We start from the raw sequence: 18,202 nt of genomic DNA, 5'->3' as shown, positions 1-18,202 counted from the left end.
AAAATGATGCACATGCAGTAATGAACACCCTTTAACCATGGTATTACCATTGATGTTTCTTAGTTTTCCAACCAATAGATGCACAATATTCACAGCCAAATATTTATATTTATCAAAGTGAATTTTTAAATACTTTAATACCAGCATCTGGTTTATCGGACGGGTTCGCCTGAAAAACTTGAGAAATAACACTATATTGTTACTGATATCAGTGTTGTCTCATTTTAAATTGAAATGCTACAAAATGCTTCCAACATTGCTCCTACACATCTACAGTTGTTCAGTAAACGGAGACTAAAATGACACATTTAAGTTTTGTTTTAAACGTGTGATTGATTTCTTATGTAGCGCTGAACAGTAAAGCAGAGAATAGAGCAGTAATGATTACTGTTGGATCTTATGCGGAGATTTAAACCCATTGTGCAGTTGTTGTAGTGTTGAAGGAACTCAGTCTTCAGTTTAGGTCTTTAAAAGCATTAAAGTAGAATTTCAAAGGGTGTTCAGATATGCAGTGAAGGCTGACTGACACGATAAAGGTCTCTAGTTTGATACCACGGTGAAGTTTTAGGCAAATTAAGGTGCTGCTTTCCCCTCTGCTGTCATATTTTCAGACGGGTAGTGTTTCTTCTGACTGTAGCGGCAGGCTGTCGAGCGCCACATAATTGTAAATTGCTTCACTGTGTTTAGAAGCGCTTTCAGGTCAGGGGGGCAGGATGGTGGGAATCTGTCTCCACCTCGGGCACAGAGCGGGCGCGTTGTTAAACGGGGATCCGGCGGCCGGCGTGCAGAGGCCTGGTTAAGCTGGCGACTCTTCTCGGGGCTGCAGCTGACGCTCAGAGGATGAGCGCCACATTAACCCCGTTACAGAAGGACGTTTGGTTTGTCAATAAGCACGGCTCAGTGTGCAGCCTCAGATTACATCCACCGCTCTGATGATTCGGCCTCTCTCTTTGGATTTTTGTGGATTTATTTAAATCGGTGTTGATTTGAGTCGGAGCGTAACAGCGCACACTCTGATCTCCACATACAGCAGCCAAAACACGTGCCAGGCATTTCATTAAATGCATGTCATGATTCTGCTCCTCCCTCAGACCCATTTTCATGGCAGAATGTAGATTTGAATCACTGAGGAGTTCCTTTCATTTTCTTATTTCTGCTCGAGCTGGAATTTGTCGGTTCTTGCAGCTATAAATAGCTTAAAGCTTTGAGTCGAGTTGGAAAATTTGATGGAGAAATTTGTGCCAAGAAGCTAAAACATCTACATTTCATTATGTGTGCATTAAGACGTGGTAACGGCTTCCCTTATGACCTGTTTATGAATTATTTAAATGGGAAGGAAGAAATCGGACCAAACTGAGCTTGAGCACTAAGCTTATACCTTCATACAAATATTAATGTGTATTTGAAACGATTAATCGCATCCTTTAATCATCAAATTGTCTTCTGGTTGTTGACTGAATGTGAGGCCCATCAGAGTCGCATATTCAGAGCTGTTGTTAGAAGGCAGTGCGTTAGATAAACATCACAATCGTCTCTGCTGAAGCTGCAGCACCATGACTGTGACCTACTTCTTTGGCGATACGCACGCGTGCGGAGTTTCTCTGTTACAGTTAATAATGCACACTGATGCAGCAACTTAAGGCTAAGGGGAGTGGCAGTTATGTGTAAAGTAAAAAAAAAACTTTACAAACGTGCTACAAGCATGAGCCCCGCCTCTCAGGCAGAGGAACCCGTCCTCTCCAAACCAGCAACACAAAGGGAACGACCACGGTGGCCGAGGCAACGCAAATGGATGTTAGGAGCCTCAGACACCTCAGAGAAATTAAACGAAGAAGAAGAACAGACGTAAACAAATGTGTCGTGTGACGCAGCAGCGCACATTGTTAATTATAATTCTAGATTCAATTCGATTTGAATCTGGGAAATTTTGCCAGTCAGAAATATTATAATTCAGATCAGCACATTTACATATTTTTCTATCTATAAAAAGGAAGCTGACACACGCCAGACTTGATCACAGGTGTGAGCGTCACAGCAGAGGCCTTTGTGTCAAAGCAGCTGAAGATAAAACAGAAAAACATGAAGCAGATTTTCCTGTTCTGGATTTTATAAAAATATTCTGCAGTCGATCAAAAACGAAAGAAAACCATTAATCAGCACATGAACATCACCTCTGAAGTTACAGCGGTTTCATTACAGACACAGCGTTTTGCATTTTGCATCATTTTAAAAAGTTTAAAGTTGTTCAGTATTGAACGGCAGAAATTAGGTTTTTCTTTTCGGAAGTAAGTGAAAGGAAACAAACAGCGTCCGACTTGTGCGTAACAAGCAAGCGAATAATGAAGAAAACAGATTTTTAGACGGGAAACGAGAGAGAGAGAGAGAGAGAGAGAGGAGAGAGAGAGAGAGAGAGAGCTGTGCATGAAGTGTGATTTTGTCCTGGTGGAAGCAAAACAGCAAAAGTCAGAGTGAATCCATGACGATGTTTATGTGAAGCGTAGTTTGGATCAATGTTGTTTGGAGAGAGATCAAACCTTCAGCTTCAGAATCAGCGCAAAAAGGGCGTGAACACAAAGCTCGACCCGCCGACACATCAGAGTCAGCGAGCTGTCGGCTTTCAGCCCCGACCGTGTCCGTGCCGTCGGTGAGAAAGTCACAGCTCACTGATCCTGATGCGTCGGCGGGTCGAGCTTTGTGTTCACGTCTCTGTGCAGAAGCCTGTTCCTGCTCTCAGTTACTGTTTTAATCTTTGGTGGTTGTTGAAACTGAGATTCTGGCGTTTCGGGCAAAATAAATTTATATTAAAAAATCGATTCAGGATTTTAATGAATCGATATCACGTTATCCAAGCCAGAATCGATTTTAATCGATAAATCGATCATCAAAACCCGCCCCTAACAATGGTAGCGCATGTATGACAGAGTGACAGTCGCTGGGATTTGGTGCTGTATAAATTCGGTTTTTATCCTGTTAAATTAACGCGGTGTTAACGTTACACACGGGAAGAACCGCCGACTTACGGCTGCGCTGTTGTTTCCCATAGAGGAGGTGGGAGTGGTCGCCACGGTAGGTGGAGCTGCAGGTATCGGGCGCGTTGCTGTCTGTGTATCAGGTTATTCTTAATGATTAACATTTATGTTTTTTGAAACGCCATCTCTTGGAATTCCTCGAAACGTTGTTCATTGTTGTGCACTTGAATTTCCTCACCTGCTGAGGGAGGAGCTTGTGCATACCTGTCTGCAGGAGCTCTAAAGTTGTGTATCAGTGGGAGGAGGTGAACACGGCACTGTTCATACCGAGAGTGCATCAAATGAACACCTGATCCATTTTGGACAGCCAAACATTTGAAGCGTCTGCACCGAAGCGCCGGGCTGGTTATCGTCGGCGTCGTTAGTTTTCGTACGAGTGGATCTCCTCTAATGTTTTTCAGCAGCGCTGTTGTCGTAGAAACAAGAACACAGAGGCTGAACGTGACTGCTCGGACTGGGTGAGCGGATTTGAAGGACGAGCGCGTGTCCTTATTTTGGAAGCTGTCGGCCTTTCGCGTCACGCTGCTGCCGGCACTAAAGCGATCTGAGCCGAACAGTTCTTCATTGAAGCCCATTCATGGTGAAGAGCACTTTGTGAAAACGCAGCTGCCATTTTGTCTCCCCCATATGGGTCCGTGTCACTCTCCCTCCCTCCATTGTTTGTATTTGGCACTCCCACGGTGAAACAGCCCGATTTTCCCTGGAACGCTTCACAAGCCTCGACTTGTCAGCCGGTTCCCAGATAGACGGCTGAAGTGCAGATCCATGTTAACTGTGAACGGTAACGTCAGCAGCAGCCAGTCGTGGGATTCCTGGTGCAATACGCAGCGTTACAGATGTGCAGCACAGACTGGGAACATCAGGGAAGCTGATGGCGTCTCTGTGAGGTCACTTTACAAGAGTGCAGGAATGCATTTCCCAGCATGTTTGGCACATTAATTTGATGGTTTTCAGCCCAGCTGAAGTATAAACGGGCAAATCACATGCTGCAAAAGCAACACAGGCACCTGCTGTCTTAGTTAAAGGGGCAGCCAACATATAGCACAACTTTGATCCAGCTTTTCCAGTACTTGAATCCGAATCATTGATACTTAGAAAACCTCTTTCCCCTCCTTTATATACTCATTTAGGTACATAAATATGTATGTGTGGACATAGCTATATGATTGTTTATATGATGGTAATTATATTTTATTTATGTTTCACGCTAATAAGAAAACTAATAAAAAAACCTGTAAATGTCTGAACAGAGGTCAGAATGATTTAAACTCATAAAGCATCACATCCACAGATCATGAAGATTTATTTGCCTCCAGCGGAAAATCTGAGAAAATCTGATTATGACCAAAACCCCAGTTAACAAGAAAAAGCTTTGACCTCTGACCTCCATGTTTTCACCCTGATTTCAATCTGCAGCACTGACCTGAGCACTCTCTCCATCCTCCAGGCCCTGGCCATGCCCTCGAATGCGCGGGCGGGCAATCTGAAGGACCCCGAGGTGGCTGATCTGTTCTGCAAAGATGACCCGGAGAAGCTGTTCACCGACCTCCGGGAGATCGGCCACGGGAGCTTTGGAGCGGTGTACTTTGTGAGTAACACGCTTTTGACCGTGTCAGTAACAAACTCACTCTCTGGTTTTAATGTTGTTCAGTGTGAGCAGCTTCTCTCTCCAGGTGTGAGTTTAAAACAAAGACATCAGGTGAAGTTGTTTACATGTTAAATGATCCCTCAGAGAAAGTTAGTCACATGTGCCCGATCCTGTCTGCTCCTGGATTTACTAAAGTCCACAGCTTGTTAGGACTCTGCACCTTCATAACTACAGTACCCACCAAAATAAAGGTGTGGACCTCTAAAGCAGCGGTCTCAAACTTAAATGAGCTGTGAGTCGCTGCCGTCTCATTGGAGAACACTTTAGGGATCAAGTAATACAAACAAACAAGGAAAAACCCACAAATTCTTCTGAGCGCGTGTAGCACAGTAAATCGGTTCGAGGTCAGTAAGCACAACCAGAATTCATACATTAGGCGCACTGTTGATTTGTGAGACAATTAAAGGATTTTAAGTGGCCTTATAGTGTGGAAAACACGTTACACAGAAGAAAAGACTATATCGCGATATATATCGTTACCGCACATGCTTCAAATTATACCGCAATATGGATTTCAGGCCATATCGGCCAGTCTGTACACCCGAGTGTTCTAGAGTCAGTGTGAGGTCGTCTGTCCTCAGGTCTTATACAGGACTAGCTAAGGACCACATGTGCTTTTGGTCCTGATGCAGAAACCTCAGTCGGGCTATTGGTGCAACCTGTTTCTGTGCTGTGGCGCTCCAAGGCAGCATGTTTTCTTACATCTAGAACAAAGACGTGCACGAGTTAAGTGGCTCTTTTGAGCGTCATGTTGTAGCAATGATCAGATCCTCTGGAACGTGAACACATGGGGTTGTGTGGCCTACGAGCATCGCTCCCGTTCCACCACATCCTCCTGTCCTTAAGAAACTCCTAAACCTCTTAACTGCTCCTCTCTGCTTCAAACACTTCAGCTTCAAAGCTCTTTTAAAGGCTGAGCATGTTTTATGAAAAAGTTTTATCTCTGCCGGGATTTACTTCTGACTTTAAGGGGAAATTCTTAGAAAATGTTCTTGAAGCTATTCTTAGTACAAGGAAGCTCTGCAGCTAGACGGCGAATCATCACGTTTTTCCAGCAGTCGGTGACTGATGGGTGTGAACCAGTTTAGAAGTGTGGGACCAGAGCAGACGTGAAGCTTGCATCTGCACATGTTTGTATAGGTGCAGACATACAGCAGCACGGCGTTCTGCACGCTGGGCTTATCTTAAACCAAATCAAATAGTTTGGATTGTTGTCTGAGTGTCTCTTGGATGTACTCGCCGAGCTGTCCACCGTGTGGATCTGTGTGGGTTTCTCTTTAAAATCACTCTTATCTGTCATTAATAAAGAGAGTGTGAATCTGAAAATGTCCCCCAGCTTATTAGAAAACAGTGGGAACACGACGAGTGTGTGCGCCGCGCCTCTGCATCTCATTTCACCTGTAAAATATTCTTGAGGCTGAGTGGTAGACTCACACCTCCACACTGCATGTCTGAGTTTCAGAGCAGCCTTGAAAGGCCATTAGAGAAGAGCTGCAGAAATAGACGCTGCGCAGCAATTTGCATCAGATAAAAAAGAACGTTTCACACGCGGCGCCCCTCAGCGTCTCTGGAACTGTCGCTCACAACCGCTTCAAGTGTTTGCGTTTCCTGTCGTGTCTCCTGTTCCAGCGGTGGATGTTCGTGTTGAAGTAGCGAGGGCGGCGCGTGTACAGTAATCCCTGAGAGGTGACCCTCAAGCTGTTTTGTTTGTTTGTTTTTTTCTTTTGGGTCTGTGTGAGGTCAAAGTTGAACCCCTGTATGCGACCATCCCAGGCACAGAAGCCCCGCCCACTCACTCTTCAGACCTTCAGCTTATGAAGAGCTGCCAATCAAAAGAAAGCTGCCTTAAACTGAGGGAGGTGGGAACTAAGAGCTTCTAATTAGTAGTCACGATTTCTAAGCAGTGAAATAAATAATAATAACAGTAAATTAAAGGTTTTGTGAAAACTTGATATTGATAAAAAAAACACTATTAGCTAGGGCTGGGTTTTGATGATCGATTTATCGATTAAAGTCGATTCTGGCTTGAATAACGTAAAATCGATTCATTCAAATCCTGAATCGATTTTTTAATATAAATTTATTTTGCTCGAAACGCCAGAACCTCCGGTTAAACCTCACAAAACTTCAACAACCACCAAAGATTAAAACAGTAACTGAGAGCAGGAACAGGCTTCTGCACAGAGACGTGAACACAAAGCTCGACCCGCCGACGCATCAGGATCAGTGAGCTGTGACTTTCTCACCGACGGCACGGACACGGTCGGGGCTGAAAGCCGACAGCTCGCTGACTCTGATGTGTCGGCGGGTCCGCGTGGTTTTTGGGTTTTGCTCACAGGCTTTCGAGCGTTTTCCTTATAAAACGCCGTTTTTACCGTTTCTTCCTGCAGTAAATATAAACAACGACAGTATTCAGGAAGAAAAACAAACAGTGCAGATATTTTATCATAACTCTGGTTTTACATGGCCGATCAACACAGTTTAAAAACTGGTATAAAGTCCACACTTTGTCCGTCAGTTGTTCCGTCTGTCCTGCTCACATCTCCAATGGTTGCACACGTTGTCATTAACGTGGCTTCACTCCACATCAGCCGCTTTGCTAAAACACCGGTGTCGCACATAAGGACGCTGTCAGAGCCTGTCAGCCACGTTGGTTAGCTGCGTATATACGAATGTGAATCGCGTGATTAGCTGGACTACGGGATAAGGTGGCATCGTTCTGATGCCGTACAGGAGCAGCCAGTCACTGACTAACACTGCAGAACAGAATCGTTAAAGTTTTAATGTTAATTTCAATTCAGGTTAGACTTTTTTCTGTGCGCAGAGACGTGCAGCAGTGCACAATTGCACACGTGCGCAGCTTAGAGGGAACATTGGCTGTGTAATAAAACTCTGTAACTTTGCTCTGCTTCACCTCAGCAGCATCAGGTAACGTTCATGTGTTGATTAATGACTTTCTTTTGTTTTTGATCTACTGCAGAATGTTTTTAAGGTTATCTGCTATAAAATCCCAGGCCAGGAAAATCACCTTCATGTTGTTCTGTGTTTTATCCTCAGTTACTTTGACACAAAGGCCTCTGCTGTGACGCTCACACCTTTGATGAAGTCTCACAAGCGTCAGCTTTCTTTTTATAGATATAAAAATATGGAAATGTACTGATGCATGATCTGAATTATAATATTTCTGACAGAGGCAAAATTTTCCCGATTCGAATCGTGAATTGAATCGATTCTAGAAATCAGTGGCGATACCCAGCCCTCCTATTAGCAGTATATTAAGGAACGATAATTGATTAAAAGCTGCACTTTGTACGACACTGTTGCTCGACTATGCAGCGTTATCGCCACAGCTAACGGTGAAAAAGTTCATTTCTGTTTGTTCATGAAAAACCTGCTGAGACGTTTGCTGGCCGTGGCTGTTTATCTGCAGGTTATGGATCAGAAATCGTTCGATAAATAACATCTTTCAGCTGTAGTTGCGAGCGATGTTAGCAGACGGTGACAATAACTAACAGTTATTATTGGTTTGATCGCTGCTCGGCTGTTCTGGGGTGTTTGTCTGGCTTTTTATGGGCTGCGTCACACATTGTAGGATTTTTGGCTTCCACTGATGACATGGCTGAGATCTCTGCCCCCCCCCCAAAAAAAACAAAAAACAAAAACAAAACAACAACCTAGCTGCTTTTAAACCTCCTGTTTGTGTCGAGGGTGAACTGATGGGCTGCTCCAAGGCTCAGTGTAAGATAAAGGAAAATTATGATGAGCAGTAAATCGTGCAATGCTGCTGTATTGGGACTCCAAAGATGTTAGTTTGTGTATTTTAATGCTCAGCAGAGGTGATGCTGTTGCATCACAGGGTCTTATCAGTACTGTGAGAATGCAGAACGACTTCATCTGGCGCCTGTAAGCAGCGTCCTCTCTCAGGATCAGGATCCAACACTTTGAACAGCTGTGAGAACATCGAGTATGTGATTCAAAAATAAATCATGTAGTTTGGATGACTAATGGATCATTGTGTCCAGCTCTGTTCTCGCCTCACCGAGCAGGGCTTGTCGATCGTTTGGCTCCACCGAGTGGTCCTAAAATTAACCTGCACGCCGAGTCCGAGGGGAAAAAGAGGAAAGGAAAACTGATGTAAAGAAACGTTTTTCCAACAGACTAATTGTGCCGAGTAAATGGAGCAGTGGAGCAGACTCGGTTACAGAAGTAAGCCTCTTATTTCTTTCCCCTTCGTGTCTTTAAGATGTTATTCTAAAAGAAAATCCTGTAACAAAGCGAGTCGTGTCATTTACACACGCGTGACCCGGTTACTGTCGGCTTTCACAGTAAGCTGATTTTTCCTAAACACAAAGCAGACGAGAAGCGAAGGAACGTTTGTAATCAGGACTGGGGATTAGACGAAGCCGGTTTCTCCAGGGAGCGCATTTCCTGTGCACCAGGTGACGTTTCCACACCGGTTTTAAATGCAAACGAAGACGAGCACAAAGAAAACACTTTCCTTTTCTGTTCTGATGGATTCTGTCAGAGGTGAAATCAAACATGACACAGTTACCTAGAAGCATAAATACATCAGTCTTAAATAAACAGGAAGAGGAAGAAAGCTTACTCTATTGTCTCCTAAACCAAACATTACTTTAAAAATAACCATGAAGTGGGCACAGTTTACTTACTGCAGTCTCCACCTCCTTCCAGAGAACAGCAGCATGCTGGATGAGTCTAAAGACTGGAATAAGAAGCTAATCCTTTCACAGTAAAGTCAGGAGGTCGGATTGAAACCTTTTATTATCCAACCGTGTGAGAGAAATCTTTCTCTCTTCACTGGTTCAGCTTGATTATAATTCATGAATATAGATATATAGAGATATAGATCTAGAGAGAGAGAGATAAGTAATATTTTCTCTCTTTAAATGTTGCTCATTAGAAACCTTTTTAAATAAATCTATGAAGTTGTTTCGCCGGCGGTTTGTCAGAGGGGACAAACCGGTTGCTCACACATCCTGACGCAGTCCCCAATCGAAAACCGGTTCCACTCCTTTCCATCAAAGTCAAGCGCGGCGCCATGCCAACTACCTGTCACCACAGCAGCGTAACGTTCCTGGGCCCGAGCCATTACTTTTCTCACACAGAGATTACTCCACCCTCTGGTGTAGTTGGACAATAAGAACTGGCTCCTCCTCAGCACAGCCTCGGTGGATGCATACCTGTGAGGGCAGGCTTGCAGATCGCGGGTTCGATTCCTGAAACAGAACTGAAATGTACTGAGGGCTGATTGTGTTTGTGTCGTCCAACAGGCCCGAGATGTCAGCAACAATGAAGTGGTGGCCATCAAAAAGATGTCGTACAGCGGCAAGCAGACCAACGAGGTAACGAGCGCAACGATCGTAGATTTGAAGATCTGCCTGCCCTCGTCTGCTCGTGCTCTGATAGGAAACAGTCGCACTGATGTTAAGCAGCTGATTTTGTGTGCCAGAAAAATTATTTTACAGATTTAAATGCTTTTGAACTTCTTTACATTTTAAATGTGCTGTGAGACACTTTAGAAAGAAGAGCTGAGTGTTTTTCTGTTGCTGTGCAGAAATGGCAGGACATCATCAAAGAGGTGAAGTTCCTGCAGAAGCTTCGCCACCCCAACACCATCGAGTACCTGGGCTGCTACCTGAAGGAGCACACGGCATGGGTGCGTCCTGTAACGCGTGGTTAACGGGGAGGTGTTTTACCTAGGGCCAGCACAGTGGTTAGCATTGTTGAATCACAGCAAGAAGGTCCTGAGTTCATTCCTCTATCAGGCCGGGGTCTTTGTAGAGTTTGCATGCTCTCCCAATGATTGTGTGGGTTCACTCCAGGTACAACAGCTTCTTCCCACAGTCCAAAAACACGCAGTTATTGGGGTTAGGTTAAGTGGTAACTCTAAATTGCCCATAGTCTGTCTCCTGTTGGTTATTATAGGGGGGAAAATGTCATATTATTAGGAACAAGTGTTCAGTAACTGAACTGTTATTCGGTGACATCACCTCACAGTGGAAAAACATTGAAATGGAGACGTTTCTGTTGGTCGAAGCGGTCTCAGCCGAGCTGTGACACATAGAGGTGGAGGAGTTCATCATGTTAGGGCGGCTGTGTGAGCTCCTTCACTGATGATGTGTAATCGCTGTCGTTTCCTCCTCAGCTGGTGATGGAGTATTGCCTCGGCTCGGCCTCAGACCTCCTTGAAGGTTCGTGCAGTGCTGCACACACTTCACCCGTTTTTATTCGTTCTTCTTGTGTTCTGGTTTTTCTGATGAATAAACTCTTCTTTCTCCTTGCAGTTCACAAAAAGCCGCTCCAGGAAGTAGAAATAGCTGCTATTACCCACGGTGCACTGCAGGGGTTGGCATATCTTCACTCTCACAATATGATTCACAGGTAAGATCTGTTCGTCCGTCAGCTCCTTTAAACCAAGAAGACCTACAAACGTAGATGCAGTTAGAGCCCACCGCCAGCAGGGGTCACACTCTCCTCTCTCCTGCAGGGACGTGAAGGCAGGAAACATCCTGCTGACGGAGCCGGGTCAGGTCAAACTGGGGGACTTTGGCTCCGCCTCCATCGTGTCTCCGGCCAACTCCTTCGTGGGGACGCCATACTGGTGAGCATCGATGGAGCTCGTTCAGTCCATGTTTTGAACAGACAACACCAACGACCAATCAGAGCGTGAATAGGACCGGACCACAGATGAGATCTCCTTCGTTTACATTTGAAAGCTTCTTGAATTTGTACCCAGGATCTGTCCAAAGTCTCTTTTCAACAGCAAAATTAGCCTAATATTAGCTGAAAGGTCATATTCAGGATCATCAGCGCTGCCCTCTGAGATTTTACTTTTACCAGCTGTTGATTAAACAGCTTCAGTGTAGCTTTATTTGTCTGCAGATGTTCAGTTTTAACGCCAGAATAATAAAATAAGTGGACAACATCTGAGTTTTTTTCTCGTAGTGCAGCTTTTTTTGTTGTTTCGCTGAAACACATTTTGCACGTCGTGCGGCGCAGCAGCGGATGACTCGGCCCGTTCTCTCTGTCTTCTCCAGGATGGCTCCGGAGGTGATCTTGGCCATGGATGAGGGCCAGTACGACGGGAAGGTGGACGTCTGGTCCCTGGGCATCACCTGCATAGAGCTGGGTATGAGCTGCTGTCTGTGCTCTTAAACTGTGAGCCTGGGGCTCTGTGATGCTAACTGTCGTTCTTCTGCAGCGGAGAGGAAACCCCCCCTGTTCAACATGAATGCTATGAGTGCCTTATACCACATCGCTCAGAATGAAAGCCCCGTCCTGCAGTCCAATCACTGGTGAGCAGCCTCCATGTTTTCCTGCGGCGCCGTGTATCCCTCTGTCCACTTCGGAGACACTGCAGTGAACTGATGTTGTGTTTTTTGTTTCAGGTCCGATTCCTTCCGCAGTTTTGTCGACTCTTGCCTACAGAAGATTCCCCAGGACCGGCCTACCTCGGACGTGCTTCTCAATGTGAGCGTTATTGATCCAGGACAGTTTTTAAACCTGCCCTGCTGTGTGCTCACCTGTCATTTCTATCCCTCCTCCCGCAGCATCGCTTCTTGTGCCACGAGCGCCCGCTGACCGTCGTCATGGACCTGATCGCACGAACCAAGGACGCGGTGAGGGAGCTCGACAACCTGCAGTACCGCAAGATGAAGAAGATCCTGTTCCAGGAAACCCAACAGAACGGCCCCGTCACCGAGGGAGGCGAGGAGGAGGAGGTGAGGAAGGAGCACAGATCAGGAGATTTGTGCTTTTTTTGGCTTGAAATACCAAAAAAGGAGGAAACTAACCTCAGAACATTTTCCTCTGACTGGCTTTAAGCAGGAATGTTGGAGTGTTACTGGAAACTTGACTGTGTGCACAAAAATAGTGAGAAAGCCGAAGGCGGGCCGCCTGAGCTGTCGCCCTCTCCGTTTCAGCTTTAGGTCTTGTCATGTGATCGGGCTGGGAGGGACTCCTGATGAGGAGTCATGTGTGAAAGAAGATTTTGTTTTGTGTGTTTCAGGAGGTGGAGCCGTACCTGCTGCAGACGGGCACCGTTAACAGCATGGAGAGCTCCCAGTCTGTTCCCAGTATGTCCATCTCAGCCAGCTCTCAGAGCAGCTCGGTCAACAGCCTCGCCGACGCCTCCGATGACAGCAGCAACGAGATGGCCATGATGCAGGAGGGCGAGCACACGGTCACCTCCAACAGCTCCATCATCCACCGACCCACGGTAAGTGCTTGGCTTAAAGCTCACCTGACATCCAGCTCGCCTCCTGTGGATTCACCATCCTGATTCTCCCTCCTCCTCCTCAGGGTCAGGACAACATCTACGATGACCCGTACCAGCCAGAGATGGATCAGCCTCAGGCTCCTTCAGCTGGACGCCGGCGAGCCTTCTATCGAAACCGTGACCACTTTGCCACCATCCGCACGGCCTCTTTGGTAAGATCCGTCACAGATAGAGATGGAGGTTCTACAGATATCTATGAATGGAGCTGTAGTGGAGTAAAATGACCTCAGTTTGTCCACAGACAGTAGTGACTACGGATGGGTATTGTTTAGGTTTTATCCGATAACGGTACTTTTGAAACGGTGCTCAAAGAATGGAGAACACACAATTGGTCCAAAAACCTCTCATGTTCAGCTGTTTTCCACTTTTTCTTTGGTCATTTTAGCCTTTTTGGCCAGGGTGAAGGGAGTATCTGCCATCAAACAAGAAGACAGCCGCATGTAGCTATGATGATGTTTGCTAGTTCACCTTACATGCATTAATGTAATAACGTGGTTAGCCTACTCAACGTAAATTACACACGAACAACATTAAGCTACTCACGCAGAGAAGAACGGCTGCTGCTGCATCATCATCCTCATCATTTCTGCTACACTGGCAGGGCTAGGGGCCAGGACTCTCCTCTTCGGGTTTTTGGGGGATGTTGCTAACTCCGGGTCCGATAACAGGCACCACACCCGCAGTAGATGTGCTCGGTGTGAGGTCTCGCAGCAAGCTATCAAATACGGCGCATTTCTCGGCTTTTAAAAAAACGCTATGCGTCGCCAGGTGTTTCATCGAGATTCGAGGTGTTACCTCCTTTGACAGTATCACAGTATCAGCTTAAAGCACTTGTTGCTGCTGAGTTTGCATCTTTTGCTGTGAAGTACAGCCAGACTTTTGACCGCTTCGCCTTGGGCATTTTTAATCTGTAGCTCTGCTCTAAAAGAACGTACGTACCTGGACCCGCCTACTATCCTCGGAAACGTAAAATGATTGGCTGGAATCTAAAGTGTATCACAGCTCAGGAAAAAAAAGCACCGAAAAAAAGCACCGAAATGTGCGATGCTTTTCGGTCTGGTTACTACCGTTTATGTCAGAACGGATACCGGTACCCATCCCTAGTAGTGACCGGTCTTTTTGCCACCGTTTGCACTCAGAGATGCAGACAGAGCGATGGATTAACAGGCAGCTTTTTGTCTCCACCACCTCCACCTTTCTTCCCTGTTAGTCTTTAACAGTTCTCAGTAAAAACGGGCTCATGTCTTCACACGTGCATCACGTTTGTGAAGTTGTGAATAATCATGTGAATTAAGCAAGAAAGTCTTAAAAATGATCGTTTTTTTTGATACTCGAGCTGACCTGCTGAGTCCTTGAACCTCACCACCGCCTTCCTCCAGGTGACCCGTCAGATCCAGGAGCACGAGCAGGGCTCGGCGCTGCGTGAGCAGATGTCCGGCTACAAGCGCATGAGGCGGCAGCACCAGAAGCAGCTGATGAGCCTGGAAAACAAGCTGAAGGCGGAGATGGACGAGCATCAGCTGAAGCTGGACAAAGAGCTGGAGAACCAGAGGAACACGTTCTCCACAGAGGCCGACAAGCTGGCCAAGAAGCACCAGGCCATCCTGGAGAAGGAGGTGCAGTTTTTACTATGATAATCTTTAGTAGAGTATTTTTATTTGATGAATTCAAAATCCAAAGGCGAAAACAGGTTTCAGTGTTTTTAACAGGAATTCTTTAAATTCAGTTTTTGCATCATTTCATAGATCAAAGTTTTTTCTGTCTTAATGTGAGTTATGAGTTCATTTCTTAACGTAAGGATCCTGTTTGTGTGCCCGTGCAGACGAAAGCTGCTCTGACGGAGGAGAAGAAGTTCCAGCAGCACATCCTGGGCCAGCAGAAGAAGGAACTCACCAGTTTACTGGACTCACAGAAACGCCAGTACCGCCAGCGCAAGGAGCAGCTGAAAGAGGTCGGAGCGAGTTCCTCCACAGTCAGCTGCGCGTGCCCTGCAGGCTGAACCGAACGTAGCTGCTCTAAAGGAGCCGTGCGTGCCGACAGGCTGTAATTTAAAGGTTTCTGTGAAACAGCAAAACCAAACAGGATCTCTCCCACAAACGGAGAAGTTCCTGTAGGAGCTGAAACACGAAGCTGTTTAAATAAAGAGTAAAATATGTCAAATAAAAGGCAGCGCAGCTGAGTTACAGCTGGCGTCTGACTGCACCTGGATTTTCAGAATAAAGCAGCAGAAGCGATCTCTGATACAAACATAAATGAGCTGACTGGTGATGAAACAAAGAGATCACAGCCCTGACCTGACTTGAACTCTGAACTCTGAACAGGAGCTGAGCGAGAACCAGTCGACTCCGAAGCGAGAGAAGCAGGAGTGGCTGGTCCGTCAGAAGGAGTGTCTGCAGCAGATGCAGGCGGAGGAGGAGGCCAGCCTGCTGCGGCGCCAGCGGCAGTACTACGAGCTGCAGTGCCGCCAGTACAAGAGGAAGATGCTGCTGGCTCGCCACAACCTGGAGCAGGACCTGCTCAGAGAGGTGGGACAGCAGCTGCGTTTGTTTTTGCTCTGCTCTCTCCGGCCGTGATTCGCTGTGATTCCTGCTTTTCTCCATCCTTTAGGAGCTGAACAAGAAGCAGACCCAGAAGGACCTGGAGTGCGCCATGCTGCTACGGCACCACGAGTCCACCCAGGAGCTCGAGTTCAGGCAGCTGGGCACGATGCAGCGCACCCGGGCCGAGCTGATCCGAACGCAGCACCAGACCGAGCTGACCAATCAGATGGAGTACAACAAGCGGCGTGAGCAGGAGCTTCGGCAGAAGCACGCCATGGAGGTCCGGCAGCAGCCCAAGAGTCTCAAGGTACCTCAGGAGGATCACAGCACCACCTGGTTTCCGTTACTATTTTTAAATTCCAGTAGAAATGCAACCACAGAAGCTAGCGCAATAATTTGTTTTGCATGTGAAACTGGAGGAGTTGCGTTCTTAACGTGCATTCAGCTCGTCCCAGCTCACCGTTTGTTTTTGCAAAAATCGTGTAAAAAGCACTTGCAACAATAAAAACATTATAATCCAGAAACGCACTTTGCTGATCCGCTCAGCTGTTCGTGGCACTTCGTACGTCAGCGCGACCTGTCGCATTACCTGCGACGATCGGAAGGGACGTCACTCTTCATGGGAAATGTAATTGTTTCCCTACAGGGCCTTTCAAAGGTTTACTGGTGCTGTTGGAAGTCCTGTGTGACTTTGTGCCTTTCTGTATAGTTTATGGGAGGCTTAATTGTGATGCTGTTTTTTTTGCGAATTGACAACAATATTTATTTCAGTTTTTCCTGCAGTTTATAAAAGCTGTGTTTAGGGATGGTACCTTGCTCAGCGGTACCTCAGGGTAGCAGGATTTGACCCCCAACCTTCTGATCATGGGGCGCCCACTCTACCCACTGAGCTATCCCTATGCCAATTTGGGAAATGTTTATGTAATTTAGTCAAACTACATAAATTTTCCAATATCAGCAGAACTTTGGGGGAAAAGGGGAAGAATGTGGCAGATACTTTAAAGAACTTTGACCTCTTCACTGATCAGAAGAACTCGTAATGCTTTTATTTGTGTAAAAGCAGTTTACATGAACTCGACACGTTTCCTTCTGTTTCAGTCCAAAGAGCTGCAGGTCAAGCGTCAGTTCCAGGAGACCTGCAAGATCCAGACCCGTCAGTACAAAGCTCTGAGGAACCACCTGCTGGAGAGCACTCCAAAGTCCGACCACAAGGCCGTCCTCAAACGCCTCAAAGAGGAGCAAACACGTAAGCTGGCCATCCTGGCCGAGCAGTACGACCACTCCATCAACGAAATGCTGTCCTCTCAGGCTGTGAGTAAGGCAAGGAAACCTCCGTGCACCTGCACACCTGACAACCACCCACACCTGAAACCCCGCACACCTGACAACCTCCCACACTTCAGCACCTGCACACCTGACAACCTGCACCTTAGAACCAGAGGCCTGTACTACAAGGCAGGATTTGGTCTTATCCAGGTAACTTCAGGATGAGCCCTGGCTGATCAGCCCGGGTATACACAGAGGCTTTCTCTTCTTACATCGCCATGGCAACTTGAGCTGCAGCTCTAACCTGCTTTAGGGAGGTTGTGAAATCATGCTTCAGATGAGCTTTACTAACACAGCGGCTCTTCCAGCTTCCTGCAGAGCCCCCCCTGCTCCCTCTGCAGCAGTTCTTACCTTCACTCTGTTTAACCACCTGATTTTTTTCCCCCCTTTTTATCTTCCTTTGAACGATCAGCTTTCCATGTTTCTGATTGGTCACGTGCTGCAAACCCCGCCTCTCCCATGTGAACGTGCTCACAGCTGGACTGTTAAAGCTTGATTGCCAGATTTAAAGGACGCCAGATTGGAGTAAAATATCCTGGATATGTTGAACTTGCTTCGTAGTACAGAGCCCTGAGCGCTGCAGCTCAGCTCGGTTTAAAGGAAATAAACCAGCTGAGGAGAAATGACCATGTTTATGAAATCCTGAACGATTCGCATTTTCCTAAATTATCCAAACAACTGATTTTAAATGTAATTTCTGTCAGCCAAAAATATCTCAAGTCAGAGCAGCTTTAGATTAGAGAAGTTCAAATATGGCATGTTTATTAAACATATGTAAACATGGAGGCAGTAAGTAATATTTCAGGGCTGAACTTATGATTTAATGTTTGATTTTATTAACAAGCTCATTATCTCATCATAAAAGTCACACCTTTGAACAGAGGCGACTAAAGTTTGTTGGTCTGTGTGCACCGATACATGTGACGCACATATGGACATCAGCTGATACTTACAGTTGAAAGCGGCTGAATTTTGTGTCAGATCGACTAAAACCTTCGTCTTCAGGATGAAGAGTCATTTCCTGTCTGTAGTTTTCAGCTGAATGATTTTTATTTTCTAAAATTAAAAACCAGACATGAAAGAAACGCGCACATGCAGCACAAACACTTGTTTTTCACCTGCTTGACTTTGTTGCTGATAACGAGGCTCTGTTTTGATCCCACAGCTGCGGCTGGATGAGACGCAGGAGGCCGAGTATCAGGTGCTCCGCATGCAGCTGCAGCAGGAGCTCGAGCTGCTGAACGCCTACCAGAGCAAGATCAAGATCCACACGGACACGCAGCACGAGCGCGAGGTGAAGGACCTGGAGCAGAGGGTGTCGATCCGCCGGGCGCTGCTGGAGCAGAGGGTGAGGCCGACT

At 46.3% G+C, this 18,202-nt stretch overlaps 1 protein-coding gene across 6 annotated transcripts in view; it reads left to right on the top strand.

The window, feature by feature from the left end:
• The window catches only part of taok2a (TAO kinase 2a), a 35,956-nt gene that overhangs the window by 12,998 nt on the left and 4,756 nt on the right, over positions 1 to 18,202 (top strand). The window contains exons 2-20 of one of the 6 annotated variants that reach the window (XM_014329447.2): positions 4,477 to 4,617; positions 9,969 to 10,040; positions 10,253 to 10,354; positions 10,844 to 10,889; positions 10,983 to 11,079; positions 11,186 to 11,299; positions 11,736 to 11,827; positions 11,900 to 11,993; positions 12,087 to 12,168; positions 12,249 to 12,419; positions 12,707 to 12,916; positions 13,000 to 13,128; positions 14,356 to 14,592; positions 14,799 to 14,927; positions 15,298 to 15,501; positions 15,584 to 15,823; positions 16,615 to 16,874; positions 16,908 to 16,992; positions 18,008 to 18,190. In XM_014329447.2, coding sequence (XP_014184933.1) covers positions 4,486 to 4,617; positions 9,969 to 10,040; positions 10,253 to 10,354; positions 10,844 to 10,889; positions 10,983 to 11,079; positions 11,186 to 11,299; positions 11,736 to 11,827; positions 11,900 to 11,993; positions 12,087 to 12,168; positions 12,249 to 12,419; positions 12,707 to 12,916; positions 13,000 to 13,128; positions 14,356 to 14,592; positions 14,799 to 14,927; positions 15,298 to 15,501; positions 15,584 to 15,823; positions 16,615 to 16,874; positions 16,908 to 16,992; positions 18,008 to 18,190 — 2,679 coding nt within the window. In that variant the 5' untranslated portion in view covers positions 4,477 to 4,485. Of the gene's footprint in view, positions 1 to 2,529; positions 3,488 to 4,445; positions 4,618 to 9,968; positions 10,041 to 10,252; positions 10,355 to 10,843; positions 10,890 to 10,982; positions 11,080 to 11,185; positions 11,300 to 11,735; positions 11,828 to 11,899; positions 11,994 to 12,086; positions 12,169 to 12,248; positions 12,420 to 12,706; positions 12,917 to 12,999; positions 13,129 to 14,355; positions 14,593 to 14,798; positions 14,928 to 15,297; positions 15,502 to 15,583; positions 15,824 to 16,614; positions 16,993 to 18,007; positions 18,191 to 18,202 lie in introns of those variants that run through there. The other 5 variants (XM_042212917.1, XM_005947995.2, XM_005947994.2 and 2 more) reach the window with 5 other exon arrangements.

Source organism: Haplochromis burtoni, unplaced genomic scaffold (genome assembly GCF_018398535.1).
Source record: "Haplochromis burtoni strain Fernald_Lab_line unplaced genomic scaffold, NCSU_Asbu1 Contig_400, whole genome shotgun sequence".
In the NCBI taxonomy this organism is placed as follows: domain Eukaryota; kingdom Metazoa; phylum Chordata; class Actinopteri; order Cichliformes; family Cichlidae; genus Haplochromis; species Haplochromis burtoni.
This window is presented reverse-complemented; position numbering and strand designations above follow the sequence as displayed.